General features: G+C 38.7%; 1 protein-coding gene across 1 annotated transcript in view; it reads right to left on the bottom strand.

Moving 5' to 3' along the window:
• RANBP17 (RAN binding protein 17) overlaps positions 1-22,020 on the bottom strand; it is a 377,695-nt gene that overhangs the window by 27,026 nt on the left and 328,649 nt on the right. The window contains exon 25 of the mRNA XM_064376519.1: positions 8,911-9,077. Coding sequence (XP_064232589.1) covers positions 8,911-9,077 — 167 coding nt within the window. The remainder of the gene's footprint in view (positions 1-8,910; positions 9,078-22,020) is intronic.

Raw genomic sequence — 22,020 nt, 5'->3', positions numbered from 1 at the left:
AATCACTGCTGAGGCACAGGAGTTTAAATGTATTGTCACTGGCTGAAATAAATGACTTGGAGACTGGATTCTGGCTCACTCAATATGGTGCCTTTGCTGTTGCTTAGTCACCCAACTCTCTGCTGGTTTGGGTACATCTGGTGGATTCCATCCCTTTCAATTAATAAGGCAAGTTATGCTATCAATGGGTTACATCCTTAAACTGTGCTTAGAGGTAGGAAAACACACGTCCTAGTGGGGGTTGGGGGGTTCTTCTCTGTTTCAGTAACCATTTGGAACAATAGTTGAAGTACTTTTTTCTTTCTTCACCCATGTTTAGAATAAAATTTTCTTGTAGAATTTCAGCAGGGTTATTCTACAGTATATTATGATATAATCTTACCTGAGCATTACCATCTGGTTTATTATGTAGCAGTCTATGACTGCACTAGATTTGATACTTAAAATCACTGCCTGCAGATCATACTTCTGAAAACTAATATTTTGGGGGTTTACTTTGCAAACATTCATTGACTTTCATGAAGTATCAGGCTCTGGTGGGTGCTGGGACAAGCACCAGGATGTAGGTGATCTTTGAGGGAAGAAAAAAAACCACTCTATAAATGTGTATTCTTGTGGCTACAACGTTAATTTGATGACTTATAAATCAAGAATAAATCTATTTTTAATTGGTTTTTCTGTTTTAAAATACCATTTTGTCACCATTGAAATAGTCATTCATCAAATATTTCTATAATAAAAATTAAAATGGCAAAGATATGGTTAGTAACAAAGGATCTGGACTAGATCATTCTTATGAAGATGCTTTTATAACATCATAGGTAAAATGTCATCTTAATATTAAAAAAACTAGTGTTTCTCTATTTTAAAAATTGCAAGCATTAACTTTCTAAACTGATCTCTCGAGGCAATGGCCACAAATTTTTCATTCTTAAGAAGTTTACTCTCTTTCAGACTTTAATTACCTGGTTGTTACCTAGACACTTTGGCCAGTCCTGGACCTCTTAAATATTTTATTTTGAGCCTTAGTAGTTAGATTTTGTACACGTACACACACACACACACACACACACACACACACACACACACACTGATCAAACTAAACTTTATTTTTACCTCAAACAAATCTGGTTATTTTGAAGAAAAAGGAAGCTTGAAAAGTATCAAGTAAGTTTCATTTCATTGCCTGTTTATTGTATTCCTTGTGTGCAAAGATGTAACCCAAAAGTGATAAAATGGTCCCTTTAAGTTCCAGTAGAGACAAGTATAGTAAAAGTAAAAGCAGGAGCAAAATAAATTAAGAAAAAAACCCCAGAGCACCAGATTAAGTAAAATCAAAATAACTACATCCTTTTAAAACTAACCAAAAAAGTATGCTTCAGAAATGAGCAAAAACCCAGATGGAAATAAAAATAATCAATCACTGTAGCAGTGCTACGTGGGTTGGCTGTGAGAAATACATGGCATCATGCATTGGGAGATCTTAGTTGTGAAATTCCTTAAGATTGCATACCACAGAAGTGGAAAGCTGGTATCCAGGCACACAGTGTTGGCCTGCCAAGTGTTTCTATGATTTTTTAAAAAAATTTCAATCAGTGGCCACATTAAAAAATCTGATTTTCTGGCTGTTCTTCAAGGAGAAATTTCAATGTATCTGGCAACACTGGGTCTGACCTTCTAAGCAACAATTAGCTGGAGGTGTGCTGAGGCTGCCCCCTTTAGACAGAGATGTGCACTCAACTTTAGGATTCCTTCATGTCTACCTCATTCAGGTTTTCTGCTTCTTGGCCCTGTAGGCATCTTAGTTTGTGACACCTGGTGTAGTTATAATGGATAGGAAAGTGAGAAGGAGGCTCAAAGGAACTCAGGTGTCAGATTCAGACCTTAAAAATGACCATTGATAGAGTTAATGGCACTCAACAGCAGAAATTTCCTTTAGAAAACAGAAGCAGTTTACAACCAGAAAGAGGGTAAAAATGGCATTCTATGCTAATGAATCAGTGGTGAAAGTCAGGACAATGCATAGAGATGTGCTGGATACCGCAGAGAGATGCAAAGCACATGTTGCTTCCCTATCTTCACTTCACAGCTGCCATATTGATTCTGTCCTAGAAAAATCCAGTTAAACCTCAAGAGCTGGGCCGGGTGCGGTGGGTCACGCCTGTAATCCCAGCACTTTGGGAGGCCGAGGCGGGTGGATCACGAGGTCAAGAGATCGAGACCATCCTGGTCAACATGGTGAAACCCCGTCTCTACTAAAAATACAAAAAATTAGCTGGGCATGGTGGCGGGTGCCTGTAATCCCAGCTACTCAGGAGGCTGAGGCAGGAGAATTGCCTGAACCCAGGAGGCGGAGGTTGCGGTGAGCCGAGATCGCGCCACTGCACTCCAGCCTGGGTAACAAGAGCGAGACTCCGTCTCAAAAAAAAAAAAAAAAAACCTCAAGAGCTACCTTGGAGGCATTAAAGAAAAGTCACAAAGAACACTATAAAACAGCTGTACTCCTAGGTTCTGACCTTCTCAAGCATACATGTCCTACTAAATTATATACCTTCAACATCTGACTATAACATTAATGAAAGGGTGTGGGTGTAGAATAAGACAGTGGAAGCTTGGTTAGGTCTGCCTTGGTGGTGGTGGGAGCCACAGGGCTTTTTCTACACCAGCTGACAGAGCAGCCTCCTTCTCCCTTGCCCGCTGCCTCTTTGGGTCACTGCCCATCTGTTTTGTCCTGGCTGTAGTATAATGCTGGGGTATAGGATGACTGCTTTAAACCATTCTACCTTAAGGACGGCCCCAATGGGACTTACTGGAAGCTCAACTTGCCTCATTGTATATGCTCAAAACATACATACTTTAGATTAGAAGCCACTCAACAAAGGAACAATGATAGCTTTGTGTTTAAGCTTGTAAACCCTAGAGTTAAACAGATTTCGGCTAAAATTTTACTTCTTCCAGTTACTGACTTGTGACCTCAGGAATGTTTCCTACCCTTTTTGTGCCTCAGTTTCTATATCTGTAAAATGGTGATGATAATACTACACCTTCATAAAGGCACTGTGATTAAACCAGATAATGCATACATAAGGAGGCTAAGCTAGTGCCTGCACATAGTAAGAACTTACATTTTAAAAATTTTATTTCTTAAATTTCTAAATTTTAGAACTTTTATTTTAGGTTTGGGGTACATGGACAAGTTTGTTATATAGGTAAATTGCATGTCACAGGGGTCTGGTATACAGATTACTTTTCACCCAGGTAATAAGCACAGTAACCCCAATAGGTAGTTTTTTGATCTTCACCCTCCTCTAACTCTCCACTCTCAAGTAGGCCCTGGCATCTGTTGTTCCCTTCATGTCCATGTGTACTCAGTGTTTAGCTCCCACTTATAAGTGAGAACATGCCGTATTTAGTTTTCTGTTTCTGTGTTAGTTCATTTAGGATAATAGCCTCCAGCTCCATCCATGTTGCTGCAAAGGACATGATCACTTTCTTTTTTATGGCTGTGTAGTATTCCATGGTATATATATGTACCACATTTTCTCTATCCAGTCAACTACTGATGGGCATTTCGGTTGATTTCATGTCTTTGCTATTGTGAACAGAAGCACTTACATTTTGCCAATATTATTTTTCTTCCCACTATGTATCTGTACCAATTTGCTGTTAATACCAAGATTGTAGCACCATGTGCAAAAATTCTGTTATGGAATTTGAGTGCCTATTTTCCAATTTCAGTCTCTAATGACATATCCTTGGCTTCCTTTAAACCTTTTAAATCCGTTATTACCCTATCTAGTTGTGATTGTTCTTTCAGCTTGTTTTTGATATCAATATACTGCTGTATTATTGAGAATAAAGCTGTAAATCAACCAGATTGAGCTAATGGGTTACATGAAGAGCACACTTTTTATTTAAGGATCACTAGAAATGTCTTTATTAACATTAGAAAATCTGACTATTCTTTTTAAGAGGATAAGAGATATGACTATATTTTATCTGCTTAAGTGTTTATGACTGTAAGAGTCTTGCTAAGGTTCTGTAGGCCAAAATCTCAACACCAGTTAACTATGCGACTGCATTTTCTCCTACTTAGTATTATGGAATGGAATCTTAAGTATGAAAGATGTCTTGTATAGTATGTCAAAATGTTGAGCAATACCGTTTCAGTCTAAACACAGAAATGAAAAAAGAGCAGATGATTTCCCTTTTGCTGTAATTCACTTTGGGATGCATGTCATGAAGAGCACTATACAAAAGCAATTTTCATTGATTGACTGACTGATTGAGGAAAAGGGTGAATGTTCTTTCAGCTTAAGTCCCTACTGAAGTATGATTTTTATTGCTCCTGACAGCTCTTCACAGTGTAGTTAAATGCCATGTTAGCAAAAGATAAATAAATAAATAACATAAAAAGGAAGGAGGAAAAAAGAGAAAGAAAATCACAATTAGAATTTCTTTTGGATTTCAGTACAGTTGACTTGAGCAAAATAGATAAATAGATGTGCGCAAAATAAATTCAGTTATAGATACAAATACTTAATGACCAGTGATGAAACTGAAAAAATTTCACATAGAAATGCCTTCTGAATTACTGTAGCAGATCCATGTCTTATCTGCCACTGATGAGTAGTAATCAGAAATCTGATCACTGCTACTGTTGGTCTCTCCTTAAATTTTTAGTTTATCCTTCTAATAACATAAAAATGCTTGGGGAATTTTCCACCTTAATTTATGCAAACTGGGTTTTTTTCAAGCGTTAGGTCAAAGCAATACTGGTGAAGCAATCGTTTTTACTTCAAATAGATTCACTTACTTACATGGATCTTCATACAGACTAAATTTTAATGCTTGCAAGGTTAGAGTTGTTTGCAAAATATGAAAAATGGCTTATTTGGAGAACATTTTAAAAAATATTGAAGCTTTAAAGCCACGTAGCAGGGCATAATAAACACATTTCCAGGTGAGAGGCACTTAAAATAGCTTTCTCAGGCTGCTACATACAAATGGAAAGGCCTGCAAGGATGCTGGAAAGGCTTTATGTAGGTTCATGCTTCCTTTACTATGGAAGCTTGAGGAGATAACTTTTGCAATTTGGAATTAACATTCCTCATGCAATTATGCTTCCAGCAAAATAGGCCCAGGTTGGGGGGAAAAACAGTTCAAACTAGTAAATAATTGCAGTATCATTGCATCAGTTTAGTTTAAAGAGCTGACAAACCCTCTCTAAACTCCAAGCACAATTAGTCATTAGGGTCTAGTTTTTCAGCACTGTTAAGCAATTTGTAATCCATTCCTTTTAATAGGGTTAGGCATTACTTAACCGACACAGATGCCTTGAAAACTGAAACCTCAAGTTATGAAGCAGCAACCTTGTTCATTACCTTCTGTGATAGGCAAATCATCTATAAAAAACAGCATTTAATGGGCAACCAATGAATAATCAATGGCTCACTTTTCATCTGAGTGTGAAAATGAAAATAATCCAATACAAAATCCCACTGGTAACAGGCTGAATCTTGGGTTCTGCTGCTCTTCAGGGCTGATTTATAAGGTCTTGGAAAGCTGATGTAAACAGATGATCAATGGGACCCATCCCTGCTCATAATAACCCCCAACTGGCCCACTCCCTCTTTTTCAAGTCCATCCCTTCAGGCTATTAGTTCTGTCCAGCTAATTCTTCCCACTACTCCTGCCTGCTGCTTTTACTCTGGCCATCCGTTCAGTCCAGCCGACTCAGAAGTAATTTTATACGCAGCAGAGAGCGGGTGGAATTGATTTTTCACTCAGCGCTCTGTTCCCATCTGAATAATTATCAATTTTACTGCCTCATAAAGGGAAGAGTCAAAATTTCAAATCAATTCAAAAGAGCTTTTGAGACGACAGAAACTGTGCATAAGAATAGAGGTCAAAGTTGTCAGTGACCTAAGGAGATGATGTCAGATATTACTATACCTAATAGCTGACATCAGAGGCACTCAGGATGATATAACCTAGTGCTAATGCAAATCATATTTATGCTGACTACCAGAGCCCAGTCATTAATATTTAAAATGCTATCTGAAAGCCTACATTCCAAATAAATAGAATGTATTCCACTGTTAATAAAGATATATCACTACTTAGTCACATGCTATAAAGTGAAGGATTACCAAGTATTACTAACACACAGAAATTACTTAAACCAACAAACACAGGGTAATTCTGAGTAAAGACAAACTTGATTTGTCTCCTGCTCAACCACATTACTTGCTTTGAAAAATCTGATAGTATTTTGTCTAGGGCCATAGCCTATTGATTTTTGCTAAAATTTTCTACCAACTTAAAAGTTTCTGCCAAAGTTTATGGGACAATACTGTGATTATGGCTGAGTGCTGGCAGGAGTGATTTGGTGGTGGACCTGTCCCTTGCCATGGCGGGGTAGGTAAAGGCTGGGTCTAATTCCTAACCGATCTGTGAATATTTATTTTTTTTCAGGGGGGACATGCTCTAAGCCAGTGATCCTCAACCTTCTCCATGCAAAACACACGAGGGCTGTGACACACTCCCACCAGTACCAGTGGCTACTGCATTTGGGTGGGGTGGGGAGGGAGGAGAGACGCACTGACATTTTGATAGAATGTAAAACGAAAAGCCATTCCAGGTGAACCTGAGATACTATCCTTGACTTGAATATCAATGAGGTGAGTAGTAAGGACTTGGACTTTTGAGTCAAACAGACCTTGGTTCAAATTCCAACTCTACCACTTTCCAGTTGATCTCTCTGTACCTTGGTTTATTCATCTGTATAATGGGGATGCTGATACCACTTTTCAGGGTTGTTGTGGGGTCTAAATGAGGAGAATTCTCTGACAATATTTCCCTTGTATTTTACTTTCTTTGTCGTCACTATATTAATGCAATTATCAAATAACTGTGAGTTGTCTCTTTGTCCCATGACAAGACATTTTGTAAGGAGAGAAATTATTTCTTATGAATCTTAATAGCTCTTGGACCTGGCACATAATAAATTCTCACTAAATGTGAAGTACCTTCCTTTTTCCTTTATATTACCAAGATGTTGTAACAGTTCCAGGGTCACACCAAGTAGTTATAGGTCTACAACACTTTGCCTAGTTACACAAAATATGAATGACACCCATTATCACTGGAAAATAACTGGTTAATTAAAACATTACCATGAATAAAGTTTACATAATTTCATTTAAATATCAGCAAAAATGACAGCCAGGAAGGAAACTTCTTTCATAGCTGTCTCTCATTCTATTTTCATCATTTACTGATATAGAGTGACATTTTCTTTTCTTTTTTTTTTTTTTCTGAGAGAGTCTTACTTTGTTGCCCAGGCTGGGGTGCAGTGGTATGATCTTAGCTCACTGCAACCTCTGCTTCCCAGGTTCAGGCAATTCTCCTGCCTCAGCCTCCTGAGTTGCTGGGGCTGCAGGCACGTGCTACCACGCTCCGCTAAATTTTGTATTTTTACTAGAAACGGGATTTCACCATATTGGCCAGGTTGGTCTCGAACTCCTGACCTTGTGATCCATCTGCCTTGGTCTCCCAAAGTGCTGGGATTACAGATGTGAGCCACTGCGCCCAGCCGACATTTGGTCCCTAATGGTCATATAGCAACACACTATTGAAGTGTTTACATTTGCAAATTACAAACTATTATGGATAGAATTTGGCAAAAGAAAACAACTGAAAACAGGATGAAGATACTTTCCAAATTTAGTGGAATTAGAAAATATGTGATGGGGCCAGGCACAGTGGCTCACACCTGTAATCTCAATACCTTGGGAGGCTGAGGTGAGAGGACTGCTTGTAACCAGGAGTTCAAAACCAAACTGGGCAATGTGGCAAAAACCCTGTCTCTACAAAAAAAGTAAAAAAATTAGCTGGATGTGGTGGTGTGCACCTGTAGCCTCACCTACTCAGGAAGAGGCTGAGGTGGGAGGATCACATGAGTCCTTGAGAGGCAGAGGCAGAGGCTGCAGCGAGCCCAGATCGCACCACTGCACTACAGCATGGGCGATAGAGTGAGACCCTGTCTCCATAAAAAAAAAAAAAAAGAAACTATAGTCATGGCATGACCATAAAAAATGGTATCGTTCTCTTTGAAATATTTTTGGCATGTATATTTTTAAATTTTTAAATTTTCTTTTTTAGAGATGGGGTCTTGCTATGTTGCCCAGGCTGGTCTTGACTTCTGGGCTCAAGCAATCCTCCTGCCTCTGCCTCTGGAGCAGCTGGTACTACAGGTACTGCACCTTGCAATATTCATTTCTTATGCATGCCGTTACTGTGATTTGCACAAGTGAGTTTTTAAAAATGGTATTAAACTTGGACCTAACCCATTAGCTAGTTAGAAAATACATTAGAAAATAAACAAATTGCAGCTTTCTTACTTGTTGGTTAGATGTTACTGGACATATTACCTAACCTATCTGAACCAAGATTTCTCATTTTAAAATGGGAAAAATACCAACTATGATATGATGAATGAAAAGTTCCTAGCAAGCTACCTGAAATACACTAGGATCCCAGCAAATTGTAATTTCCCAGTATACAAAAGAGTATTCACAAGGCAAACTTCAGATGACATTATCAGAGACTCCAGGAGAGAAATCAGAGGCTGTTTCCAGTTCCAGTTTTGTCTAACCTTTCTCAGGCCTCTGGAAAAACTATCCCCTTTTGAATTCTAGCTCCACTGAGGTGAGATGAACAACCCAGGTATTTCTTGAGGGTGGGTAATCCTAAGGCCTGTGTTTTTTCCCACTTACAAGGAAAATACTCCCAGATAATAACTGGTAAAAAGTCTTGGCAAGACCAGCTACTCTAAGATATATTCAGGGCCAGGTATGGCTTCTGGGAACCTTTGTTTCTTAAGCTAGGTGACCAACCACCAGTTACCTGCTGCAGGACATCTGGGTTTTGCTGCATAAAATGAAATAGTCTCTGACCAGCCTGGGTAGCCTCTCTGCATCGAAGTGGCTTCTTGCCCTCTTTTGCTATGTGCTTGAAGAGGTACGTGACGATGTAGTCTAAACTGGTACAGCAGCTGGAGGAGACAACTGTATCTGTACAAATAATAAATAAGAATTCATTTGCATCACTGAAGTTTTTGCTCCATTTGATTATATATTGGCTCCATTAAAAATAATTACTTCCTGATTTCAAAGTGCTTTCATCAAACTGCAAGTTCTTTGAGGGCAGGATTTTTTTTTTTTTTTTTTTTTGAGACGGAGTTTTATTATTGTCATTACTGGAGTGCAATGGTATGATCTCGGTTCACTGCAACCTCTGCCTCCTGGGTTCAAGCCATTCTCCTGCATCAGCCTCCTGAGTAGCTGAAATTACAGGTGCCTGCCACCACGCCTGGCTACTTTTGTATCTTTAGTAGAGATGGGGTTTCTTCTTGTTGGCCAGGCTGGTCTTGAACTCCTGACCTCAGGTGATCCACCTGCCTCGGCCTCCCAAAGTGCTGGGATTACAGGCGAGAGTCACGTCATACCTGGCCAGGAATCTGTCTTATATAACTCTTTGAACCCAGTGTCTATTATAGGGCCTGGCCTAGAGACACATAAATAAATAATTCCTGGATTGAATTAGGCAGATTTTTCCGTTTGTAACCTTAACAATCTCTGTTCAGTTCAAGTGACGTTTATTAAGTATCTACTTAGTGTAAAGTCTCTGTTTTACAGGTAACAGTGGTCTAACCCTGTCCTGGTGTCAAAAAACTCATGGTTTAATGTGCAAGTCACTGTAGGATAATGCTGTATAAAAATGACAAATTGAGGATTTTGAGGGAGAGATCACATTTACATGGGGATCAAGGAGAGTTTGGTGAAGGAGGCAGCACCTGATACGGGTTTCAAAAGATTATTCCAGTTAGACATAAGGAAGGATACTTTTCAGGTAGGGGGATTAGCACAAGGCAACAGTATGGTGGGAAAGATATGGATTTTGGAGCCAGACAGCTCTGGTTTCAAGTTCCATCATTGTCGATTACTTGCTGTGTTGCTGATTTGAAAAAGCTACTTCACTTTCTTTTCCCATTTGTAAGAGACCTTGCAGAGTTGAATGAGAAGAAAATGACAAGAAGTTCATTAGTAATAAAAATAGCTGACATTTATTAAGAGCTTACTACCAGTTACTGTGTTAACTGGTTTATACAAGTTATTATTTTTAATTCTCACACAGCACTATAATAGTTACTGTTATTATCTGCATTTACAGATGAGGACACTGAGTTTTAGAGCGCTTAAGTGACTTGTCCAATGTCACACAGCTAAGCTATGAAAATAAATAAGGAGTTAGACTCTGGATCTCTACTCTTTTAAAAAATTTTATTGTATTTTTAATTTTTTTATTCCAATAATTTCTGGGGAATAGGTGGTTTTTGATTACATGAGTACATTCCTTAGTGGTAATTTCTGAGATTTTGGTGCACCCATCAACCAAGCAGTGTACTCTGTACCCAATGTGTAGTCTTTTATCCTTTACCCCCGACCTTCCTTCTACCTGAGTCCCCAAAGTCCACTGCATCATTCTCATGCCTTTGCGTCCTCATAGCTTAGCTCCCACTTATAAATGGGAACATACGATACTTGTTTTTTCTGGATCTCTATTCTTAACCACTACGTTAAAACTACGTAATAAGCAAAAATGTATGTAAGCACCAAACACCTTTTTGTTGTTGTTGAGATACGGTCTCACTCTGTCACCCAGGCTTGAGTGAAGTGATGTGATCTTGGCTCACTGACCTTGGCCTTGACCTCCTGAGCTCAAGCAATCCTCCCACCTCAGCCTCCCAAATAGCTGCAACTGTGGGTGTGTACCACCATGCCTGCCTACTTTTTGTATTTTTTGTAGAGATAGAGTTTTGTCATTTTACTCAGGCTAGTCTTGAACTCCTGAGCTCAAGCAATCTGCTAGCCTCTGCGTCCCAAAGTGCTGGGATTATAGACATGTGCTACCATGTCTAGGCTAAAACACCTTCTTTAATCACAATAGGCACTCAAAAAATGGCAGTAACTACTAGTTTGCTTTATGGTAAAAAGAGAAGGGTATATTCAGGAAGTAGGCTGGGCATGGTGGCTCACGCCTGTAATCTCAGCACTTTGGGAGGCCGAGGTGGGCGGATCACAAGGTCAAGAGATCGAGACCATCCTGGCCAACATGGTGAAACCCTGTCTCTATTAAAAATACAAAAATTAGCTGGGTGTGGTGCCAGCTACTCAGGAGGCTGAGGCAGGAGAACTGCTTGAATCTGGGAGGTGGAGGTTGCAGTGAGCCAAGATCCCGCCACTGCACTCCAGCCTGGCACCTGGAGACAGAGCGAGACTCTGTCTCAAAAAAAAAAAAAAAAAAAGACGTGTAGAACTTTTGCTTTGAGAGACCAAATGTGTAGAGGAGATGTAAGAGAAGGCTGACAGAGCAGGTTGAGGGTCTTGCTCGAGGGTATCCAATAGTGGACTGAGACATTTACATCTAATCTAGAAGGTTAATGCAGATGTTATTGACAAGTAAGTGATGACAGAGCAACCATTTATTATCTCCTTTGTACACTAAAATTATTATCTCACTTGTAACAACTACTTTGTATAGTAAGTATAATTTGCATGTCAAATGAGAAAACTGAAGCTTAGAGATTAAGTTGCTTATCAGAAGTCCGTGGTTTTGAATCAGCATGACACAGCCCACATTTTTTGGCTAACAACAACATTTGGACATGATCCCTGGGCGTTTATGATTAGTAAGAAAAACAGTTAACAAGAGCAACAATTACAATGGTGAATAGGCTCAAGAGGAGAAGTAGACTAAGAGAGTAGGGTTGGGAAGCAGATTATAAACTTTCTAAGGGAGTAGTTTCTCACTCATTCATCTCTAAGGTTCTGAGACATATGTTTGCCTGACATAGATTAGAGGTGAAATATCAGCAGAATTAATTAAAGAATGAGTAGCTAAAGCTGACCTCAGGAAGTTTTCTTAGAAAGTCTTGAGTTGTGTTTAGTAATAATACCTAGCATTGATATAACACCATAGTTTAAAAACTCACCTATATCACTTTAGAGAGAAATGTCAAGGAAAACAGAAAGAGGGAAGTTTTGGGGCAAGTTTTGAAATACAGTCATATGCATTTAGCACAGAGGAAAATGATAGCTAATTTGGGATCATGAGGGATGAGGGGTTGAATGCAGGTCTAAAAGACAGCCATGGACCACAGTTTTGGAAAACTGTGGCGAGCTTTTCCAAAGGTTGGTAAATGGATACAAAAGTATAGCTAGATAAGAGGAATAAGTTGTAGTGTTCTATAGCACTAATTAGGTGACAATAATGAACAATTTGTTATATATTTTCAAGTAGCTAAAAGAGCAGATTTTGAATGTTCCCAACCCAAAGAAATGATAAATATTTGTAGTGATGGATACCCTAGATGGTCATTATACAACACATACATCAAAATATCACAAGTTACCCTGTAAATATATAAACTTATCATGTGCCAATTAAAAAATAATAAAAGCCAAAAATAGAGCTTTTTTTCCCCCTCCTAAAGACATGGCATTTGACTGATTAATCAAATAACTGATTAATTAATTAGTTAATTTATTCTTCATCTCTCCCTATTAACTGCGTTACTTTGTTGAAAAGGGAGCTTTGGTTTTATAACTCTGGGACGTAGAATAGCATAGTAGAAAATGTCTAGGCCTAAGAGTCAGACATGGACTTGTTGAGCCTGGCTGCTTTTCTCTTTTCCTTCATATTTCTACATTTGAAGTCCCAATCATGAAAGTAAATGGATTAAGTAACTTGACATCTACAAAGATAAGCAGGAAGCAGATATGGTTCCCCTAACCAGTGAAGAGCAATATGCTATCAATCATATAAAATTATAAAGACTTCACATAGATTTGGTGACCACATGCTATGCAGGTTGCATTAAAAGGTTCCAATCTACTGAGTCAGCTGTGAAAAAGCCAGGTAAACACTTTAGACACAAATATTGGAGCATATATCCTTGCGATAAAAGCAAGAAGAGCTTCCATTATGGTTGATTTATGGTTGAGGACTTTGAAAAAGATAAATGTTATTTCAGGGTAGATTTTAAAGTGTGGAATTGTAAGGATCACAGGGCATTTAGTCAAAAGCAGAATGAATGGTGCTGAAGACTATGTATCTATTGGTTTTCTTTATTTGCAGCTCAAGGTACTATGTGAGATTCAAATAATGATACTTTCCAGACATAAAAGATAGGCAGAAGTCACAAATTTTCATATTTTGTCCTAGTTCCTGGTGTTTAAAACATTTTTAAAAAGCTTACATCTGTACTTTTGGAAATAATTTTGAAGCCTAATTGGCATTTTGTCCTCTTTAGCAACTTGTAGTTTGGCACTGAAAACAATCAAGTGCTCCCCTTCTCCTGAAGTCAGTCTCCACAGGAAACACATGCATCATTAATAGCCTACTGCTCACTCAGACCCATCATTGAAAGCAGTGCTGAAAAGTTAACTGTATAGGAAAGAACTGCTTAACCGAGAGTCAGGGAGAATGAGGCTGAGCTGAAATCTGCCTTCAGCTCAAAACTTGTCACCACAACACAAAGAATGAAGGTCTTAGAAAAATACGGTCTGAAGGGCAATTTCAGAGACAAAAGGCCTATTTGGGTGGTGCAGTGGTTTTGGAAAGAGGTGAGTCTAGGTTTGAATGTATTATTTCCTAGATGTTTGACTTCTCTGAGCTTCAGGTGCACCTTTGTAAAATGTGATTCATATTGCCTACTTTGTAAGGTATGGCATTAAGATTAAGTGTCCAAACACTGTAACACAGCACCCAGCACATAGAATTTTTCCCTTCCCATTTGTTTTCCTGGCTATTTCAATCCCTTAAACACCAAAGCTCTCTTCTCTATTTAGTTTTTTTTGTGTTTTTTGGGGGGTGTCGGGGTGGAACTAATGTGTAAAATCTCTAAGTTCTAAATATTTCCTAAATGTGTCACTCTCATATTACATTCATACCACAGGACATCCAATTCAATAATGTGTCAGAATAACAACATATCCTCTTTTATTCTTTATATAGGCTGTATTAATAATGAACTTCATGGGAAATGATCTAGTAGTTCCTAGTTGGTTCAACTTTTTGCTTGTTCTTACCTTTCCTTGTTTAGATTTTTAGGCTGTCCTTTACTTCTGCTTGAAATGCACCCATTCCTGCTATGACTAATCTTAGAGGCCTTCCTCCATCAGTTCTAAAATAGCTGCATTTAGACACTCTCTATCCATCACCCCATTTTTTAAAAATTTGTACAAATTTATAGGGTACATGTGAAGTTTTGTTATATGTATATAATGCTTTCTGATCAAATTACGGTACTTAGGGTGTCTCTCACCTGACTATAATACATTTTTGTTAGCTATAGTCACCCTACTCTGCTATCCATCATTGAATTTATTCCTTCCATCTGCATGTTTGTACATTTTAACCTACTTCTCTTCATCCTCTCCCTTTCCCCCCTTTCCAGTCTCTGTTATCTATTTTTTTTTTTTTTTGAGACAGAGTCTCCCTCTGTTGCCCAGGCTGGAGTGCAGTGGAGAAGAGATCTTGGCTCACTGCAATCTCTGCCTCCGGGTTCAAGCTATTCTCCCACGTCAGCCTCCCGAGTAGCTGCAACCACAGGTGTGTGCACCGCCACACCCAGATAATTTTTTTTTTTTTTTGAGATGTAGTCTCACTCTGTCACCTAGGCTGCAGTGCAGTGGCATGATCTTGGCTTACTGCAACCTCTGTCTCCCGGGTTCGAGTGATTATCCTGCCTCAGCCTCCTCGAGTAGCTGGGATTATAGGCGTCCACCACCGCGCCTGGCCTAATTTTTGTATTTTATTTATTTATTTTTGAGAAAGAATCTCGTTCTATCACCCAGAGTGCAGTGCGCAAACTCAGTTCATCACAACCTCCACCTCCCAGGTTCAAGCCATTCTCCTGTCTCAGCCTCCGGAGTAGCTGGGATTACAGGCACCCACCATCACACCCAGCTAATTTTTGTACTTTTAGTAGAGATAAGCTTTCACCATGTTGGCCAGGCTGGTCTCAAACTCCTGACCTCAAGTGATCCTCCCACCTCAGCCTCCCAAAGTGTTGGGATTACGGGTGTGAGCCACCATGCCCGACCCTTGTTATCTATCATTCCATTCTCTACCGCCATGTTATTAAATTTTTTAGCTCCCACATATGAATGAGAAGATGTGGTATCTGTCTTTCTGTGCCTGGCTTATTTCACTTAAGATAAAGGCCTCCAGTTCCATCCATGTTGCTACAAAATACATTATTTCATTCTTTTTTTAATGGCTGAACAGTATTCCATTGTGTATATATACTACATTTTCTTTATCCATTCATCTGTTGATGGATACTTAGGTTGATTCTACATCTTTGCTACTGTGAATACTGATATAATAAACATGTGAGTGAGGTATCCCTGTGACATACTGACTTATTTTCCTTTGGGTATACTCCCAGTAGTAGGACTGCTGGATTGATAGTAATTCTATTTTTAGTTTTTTGAGAAATCTTCATACTTTTTTCCACAGTGGCTGTATTACTTTACATTCCCACCAACCGTGTATAGGTTTCCTTTTCTCTGCATCCTTGACAACATCTGTTCTTTTTTGTCGTTTTAGTAACAGCCATTCTGACTGGGGTAAGATGGTATCTCACTGTGGTTTTGATTTGCATTTCTCTGATGATTAGTGATGATGAACATTTTTTCACATACATGTTGGCTGTTTGTATATCTTCTTTTGAGAAATGTCTATTCATGTTATTTGTCCAGTTTTAAAGGGAATTATTTGTTTTTTCCTATTGAATTGAGTTCCTCATATATTCTGGATATTGGTCTTCTGTTAGATGAATAATTTATATATATTTCTCCTATTCAACAGGCTGTCTGTTTACTCTGTTGGTTATTTATTTTGTGATTCAGAAGCTTTTTAGATTAAGCCCATTTGTCTATTTTTGTTTTTGTTGCCTGTGTTTTTGAGGTCTTTGTCATGAATTTTTTGCCTAGATCAATGTTCAGAGGAGTCTTCCCTAGGTTTTCTTTTAGTATTTTTTTTTTGTTTTTTAACAGTTTTGGGCTTTAAGTCTTTAATCCATTGTGAGTTTATTTTTGAATGTGGTGAGATAGGAGTCCATTTTCATTCTTCTGCATGTGGCTATCCAATTTTTCCAGCACCATTTTATTGGAGACTGTCTTTTCCCCATTGTGTATTCTTGCCAGCTTTGTTGAAGATTGGTTGGCTGTAAGTATGTGACTTTATTTCTGGGCTATTGTTCTGTTCCATTGGTCCATGTGTCTCTTTTCATACCAGTATCATGTTGCTTTGGTTACTATAGCCTTGTAATATGTTTTGAAGTCAGGTAATGTAATACCTACAGCTGAGTTCTGGTTGGTCAAGATTACTTTGGTTATTCAGGCTCTTTTATGGTTCCATACAAATTTTAGGATTAAAAAAAAATTCTGTGAAGAAGGATGTTATTTTGATAGGGATTGCACTGAATCTATACATTGCTTTGGGCAATATGGTCATTTTAACAATATTAATTCTTCTGATCTATGAACATAGGATGTTTTTCCATTTATTTGTGTCATCTTCAACTTCTTTCATCAGTGTTTTGTAGTTTTCCTTAAAGAGATCTTTCACCTTCTTGGTTAAATGAATGAATTTCTAGGTGGTTTTTTTTTTTTTTTTGAGATAGAGTTCCATTCTTGTTGTCCAGGCTGGAGTGTAATGGCACGATCTCAGCTCACTGCCACAACCTCTGCCTCCTGGGTTCAAGTGATTCGCCTGCCTCAGCCTCCTGAGTAACTGGGATTACAGGCATGTGCCACCGCGCCCGGCTAATTTTGTAATTTTAGTAGAGACAGGGTTTCTCCATGTTGATCAGGCTGGTCTTGAACTCCCGACCTCAGGTGATCTGCCCGCCTCAGCCTCCCAAAGTGCTGGGATTACAGGCGTGAGCCACTGTGCCTGGCTTCCTAGGTATTTTATAGCTATTGTAAATGGCATTGCCTACTTGATTTCATTCTCCAATAGATCATTATTGGTATACAGAAATGCTATTGATTTTTGTACAATGATTTTTCTATCCTGCAACTTTAGTACACTCTTTTATCAAATCTAAGTTTTTTGGAATCTTTAGGTTTTTCTGAGTATAAGATCTATCATCAGCAAAGAAGGACAATTTGACTTTCACTTTTCCAATTTGGATGCCGTTTATTTCTTCTCTTGCGTCACTGCTCTGGCTAGGACTTTCAGTACTATGTTGAATGAGAGTGGGGAAAATGGGAATCCTTATTTTGTTTCAGTTCTTGGAGGGAATGCTTTCAACTTTTCCCCATTCAGTATGATTTTGGCTGTGGGTCTGTTACATATGGCTTTTATTGGTTTGACATATGTTCCTTCTATGCCTAGTTTGTTGAGGGTTTTTATCATGAAGGGATGCTGTATTTTATAGAATGGTTTCTCTGCATCTATTGAGATGATGATATGGGTTTTTGTCCTTAATTTTGTTGATATGATGTATCACATTTAATCATTTGTGCATGTTGAATTAACCTTGCATTCCTGGGATAAATCCCATTTGATCATGATGTATTATCTTTTGGATATGCTATTGGATTTGATTTGCTAGCATTTTGTTGAGGATTTCTGTACCTATGCTCATCAGGGACACTGGCCTGTAGTTTTCTTTTTTTGTTGCATCCTTGCCTGGTATTGGCATCAGGCTGATAGTGACCTCATAGAATGGGTTAGGGAGAGTTCCCTTCTCCTCCTCAATTTTTTGGAACAGTTTCAGGAGGATTGGTATTAGCTCTTCTTTGTATATTTGGTTTTGTATGTTTATGTGTCTGGATTTGAATCCATCTGGTCTTGAGTTTTTTTTTTTTGTTGAGAGTGTTTATTTTTTATTTTTTTAATTACTGATTTGATTTCATTAGTTGTTATTGGTCTGTTCAGGACTTCTATTTCTTCCTGGTTCAATTTCAGAACCTTGTATGTTTCCAGGAAATTATCTATTTCTTCTAGGTTTTTTAGTTGGTGAGCATATAATTGTTCACAATAGTCTCTGATGGTTTTTCATATATCTGTGGTATCAACTGTAATGTCTCCTTTTTCATTTCTGATTTTATTTGGGTCTTTTCTTGGTTAGTCTGGCTAGTGGTTTATCTATTTTGCTTATCTTTTTGAAGAAGAACCAACTTTTTGTTTTGTCGATCCTTTGCATTTTTTATTTCTTAGTCTCTATTTCATTTAGTTCTGCTCTGATCTTAACTCTTTCTTTTCTTCTGCTAATTTTGGGTTTGGTTGTTCCTTCCTTTTCTAGCTTCCTGAGGTGCACTGTTAAGATTGTTAATTTGTAATCTTTCCACTTTTTTGGATATTGGCATTTATTGCTATAAACTTCCTTCTTAGCCCTGCTTTTGCTATATCCCACAGGTTTTGGTACGTTGTGTTTCCATTTTCATTTGTTTCAAGAAGATTTTTTTTTTTATTTCCACTATAATTTTTCACTGACCCAATGGTTATTTGGGAGCATGTTGTTTAATTTCTATTTATTTATATAGTTTCCAAGTTCCTCTTGATATTGATTTCTGGTTTTATTCCATTGTGGTCTGAAAAGATGCCTGATATGATTTCAAGTTTTAAAAATGTGTTGGGCCGGGCGGGGTGGCTCATGCCTGTAATTTCAGCACTTTGGGAGGCGAATGTGAGCAGACTGCTTGAGCCTAGGAGTTTGAGACCAGCCTGGGTAACATAACAAAAACCCATCTCTACAAAACAAAAACAAAAACCAAAAAACGCTGGGCATGGTGGCAGATGCCTGTAGTCCCAGCCACTTGGGAGGCTAAGGCAGGAGAATTGCTTGAGCTTGGGAACTCAAAGCTGTAGTGAGCCATGACCACACCACCGTGCTGCAGCCTGGATGACAGAGTGAAATCCTGTCTCTAAAAAAAATTTTTGTTGATACCTGTTTTGTGGCTTAACATATGGTCTATCCTAGAGAATGTTCCATGTTCTGACGAAAAGAATGTGTATTCTGCAGTTGAGTAGATTCTGAAGCTCTGTGAGGTCCATCTGGCCCAAAGTCCAGTTTAAATGCAACGTTTCTTTGTTGACTTTCTGTCTAGATCATCTGTTTAATGCTGAGAGTGGGATGTTGAAGTCCTCCACTATTATTACATTATAGTGTCTCTCTTCAGATTTAGTCATTTTAGGAACCCAGTTGTTCCAGTGTTGGGTACATGTATATTTAGAACTGTTATATCCTCTTGCTGGATTGATTCCTTTATCATTACATAATGACCTTCTTTGTCTTTTTTTCTCCCTATTGTTCTTGATGTAAAATCTGTTTTATCTGATATAAGGGCAGCTATTCCTGCTTGCTTTTGATTTTTGTTTATGTGGATTATCTCTTTTCATCTTTTTTACTTTCATTCTATATGTGTTTACTGTTAAGGTGAGTTTCTTGTAAGCAGTATATAGTTGGATCGAGTTTTTGTTTTTTTAAATCCATTCAGCTATTCTCTATCTTTTTAACTGGATAATTTAATCCATTTATGTTTAAGGCTATTACTGATATATGAAGGTTTGTTCTTGTCATATTGTTAATTGTTTTCTAGTTGTTTTATACACTTTTTTCATTTCCTTTTCTCTTACTAATTGTGGTGGTTTGGTGAATTTCTGTAGTGGTACTATTTTAGTCCTTTCTTCTCTTTGTGTGATTGCTTTACCAGTGAATTTTATACTCTTGTGTGTTTTCATGATGGTAACTGTTGTCCTTTGTTTTCAGGTTTAGGACTCCGTTGAACATTTCTTGTGGCTGTAATCCAGTGGTAACAAATTAATTCCCTTAGCATTTGCTTCTCTTGGAAAGACTTTATTTCTCTGTCATTTACAAAGGTTAATTTTACTGGATAGAAGTATTCTTGGCCAGTTTTTCTTTTTGTACTTTGAGTATTATCATCCCACTGTCTTCTGGCCTGTAAAGTTTCTGCTGAGAAATCCACTGTTACTCTGATGGGGTTCCTTTTATAGGTGACTAGATGCTTTCCTTTTACAGTTTTAAGGATTTGCTCTTTAAGTTTTCCTTTACATGGTCAGACTATAATGTGCCATAGAAAAGACCTTTCTGCATTGTTATCTTCCTAGGGATCAATGAGTTTCCTGTATCTGAATATCTACATTTCTTGAGATAAATGGGAACTTTTAATCTATTATTTCTGTAAATGGGCTTTCTGATCCTTACTTTGTCTCTTTGTTCCCATGGATGCTGGCAATTTGAATATTCAATCACTTTATGTTGTTTCATGTGTCATGAAGGCTGTGTTCATTCTTTCTTATTCTTTCAAAAAATTTTTTGTCTGACTAGATTGTTTCAAAAAGTCCTAACTTCAAGTTCTGAGATTCTTTCTTCTGCCTGATCTAGCTTACTGTTGAAGCTTTCAAATGTATTTTGTATTACCCTCAATGAATTCTTCAGTTCCAGAATTTCTATTTTTTAAAATCTCTTTTGGTAAATTTCTTATTCATATCCTGAATTGTCTGACTTCTTTGTATTATTTTTCAGATTTCTCTTATAACACACTGAGCTGCTTTAAAAGCAATATTTTGAAAAATAATTTGAAAAAAAATTTTTTTTTTGAATAAGCTCTATTGCTGGAGATTTACTGTGTTCCTTTGGAGGTGTTCTATTTTCTTGCTTTTTCATGTTTCCCATGGACTTATGGTGATTATCTGCACATCCAGTTTAACAGTTGCTTCTTCCTATTTTTGAATTTACTTTTGTAGGGGAGGCCTTTTTCCTGAAGAAGTATTTGTGGTATTGGTTGGGTAGGGCACTTTGGCTTTGATTCTGGATGTATGCAGTAGGTAGTCTCTATTATTTCTTTGGTTGTAAGCAGCATTAGTGCTTTCTGTAATTTTCTTGGAGGATTAGGGTGCAGTTATTAGTGGAAGCTGTAGTGAATTTGTGGTGGAAGCTGGGAAGCCAGGTAGGTCTCAGTCTTCAGGCCCCAGTGGTGGCAATGGTGGGATGAATGTGCCTGTCTTTGTACGCCATCATGGTGTAGGCTGGCACTTGTATTGGAAGTTATGAATAAGCTGATTCTGGGTCCTCCAGGTGGTTTGCACATATGCTGGTAGCAGCAGCAGTGGGCTGGGTGGGTGAACAGATTTTAGGGTCCTTGGGTGGCCCATGTGGTGTGGGTGATGGAAGTAGCAGAGGTAGGATGACCCTCTGGGTCTTGAGTGTACAGGCTGGTGGTGGTGGCAGCTGCGGTGTGAGATCACCATCCACTGCCCTGACATGCTGCTTTCAGGCTCTTCTGCTCTCTGCAGTAGCAACAGCGTAGTGCCATGCAGAGGTGAGGAGGAATCCCCACCATTTATGCCTGAGCCTGGGCATGGAGGCCATGCCATCAGTGGGGTCACACTTGCCAGTCAAAGCACCAGACAGGCAGCCCTCTGGCTCACCTGCCCCAGTCTCTGCCAATGGCAGCAGGAATGTATATGCATAGAGGGAGGAGGGGCCCTGTTCTCTGTTCATGAGCCTGAGCACAGAGAGTACTCTCCCAGTGTGACAGGATTTCATTCTCTATTCACAAAGCTGAGCAGAGAGTCTGTGTCACTGCTGGGGGTAAGGTCACTTCTGACAGCCCCATATGGGAAGCTCTTAGGTCTGGAAAGCATGTGCTTTGGTTTCCTTTGTCCTATGGGCTTTTTGTTGTGCTCCACCATCCTTTACCCAGGGAGTAGTACGCCCTGTGGGCTAGAGTATTGAGGACCCTGTAGCACCTTTGGTCAGGCCAGGGCTGTGTCACTGCAGCTTTCTGGGTGGACACTGGAGAATGTCAGCAGGAGCTTCCAGGATGCAGAGATACAAGGGCTGTGGTTTCCAGGGGCAGATGCAGTCCTGTGATGGCTGCACTCCTCAAATGGTACCCTGCTGCAGCTGTT

Source organism: Aotus nancymaae, unplaced genomic scaffold (genome assembly GCF_030222135.1).
Source record: "Aotus nancymaae isolate 86718 unplaced genomic scaffold, 86718_ANA_hifiasm-v0.15.2.pri h1tg000015l_1, whole genome shotgun sequence".
Classification (NCBI taxonomy): Eukaryota; Metazoa; Chordata; class Mammalia; order Primates; family Aotidae; genus Aotus; species Aotus nancymaae.
Note: the sequence above shows the minus strand (reverse complement) of the source record. Positions and strands in the feature narration are given on the sequence as shown.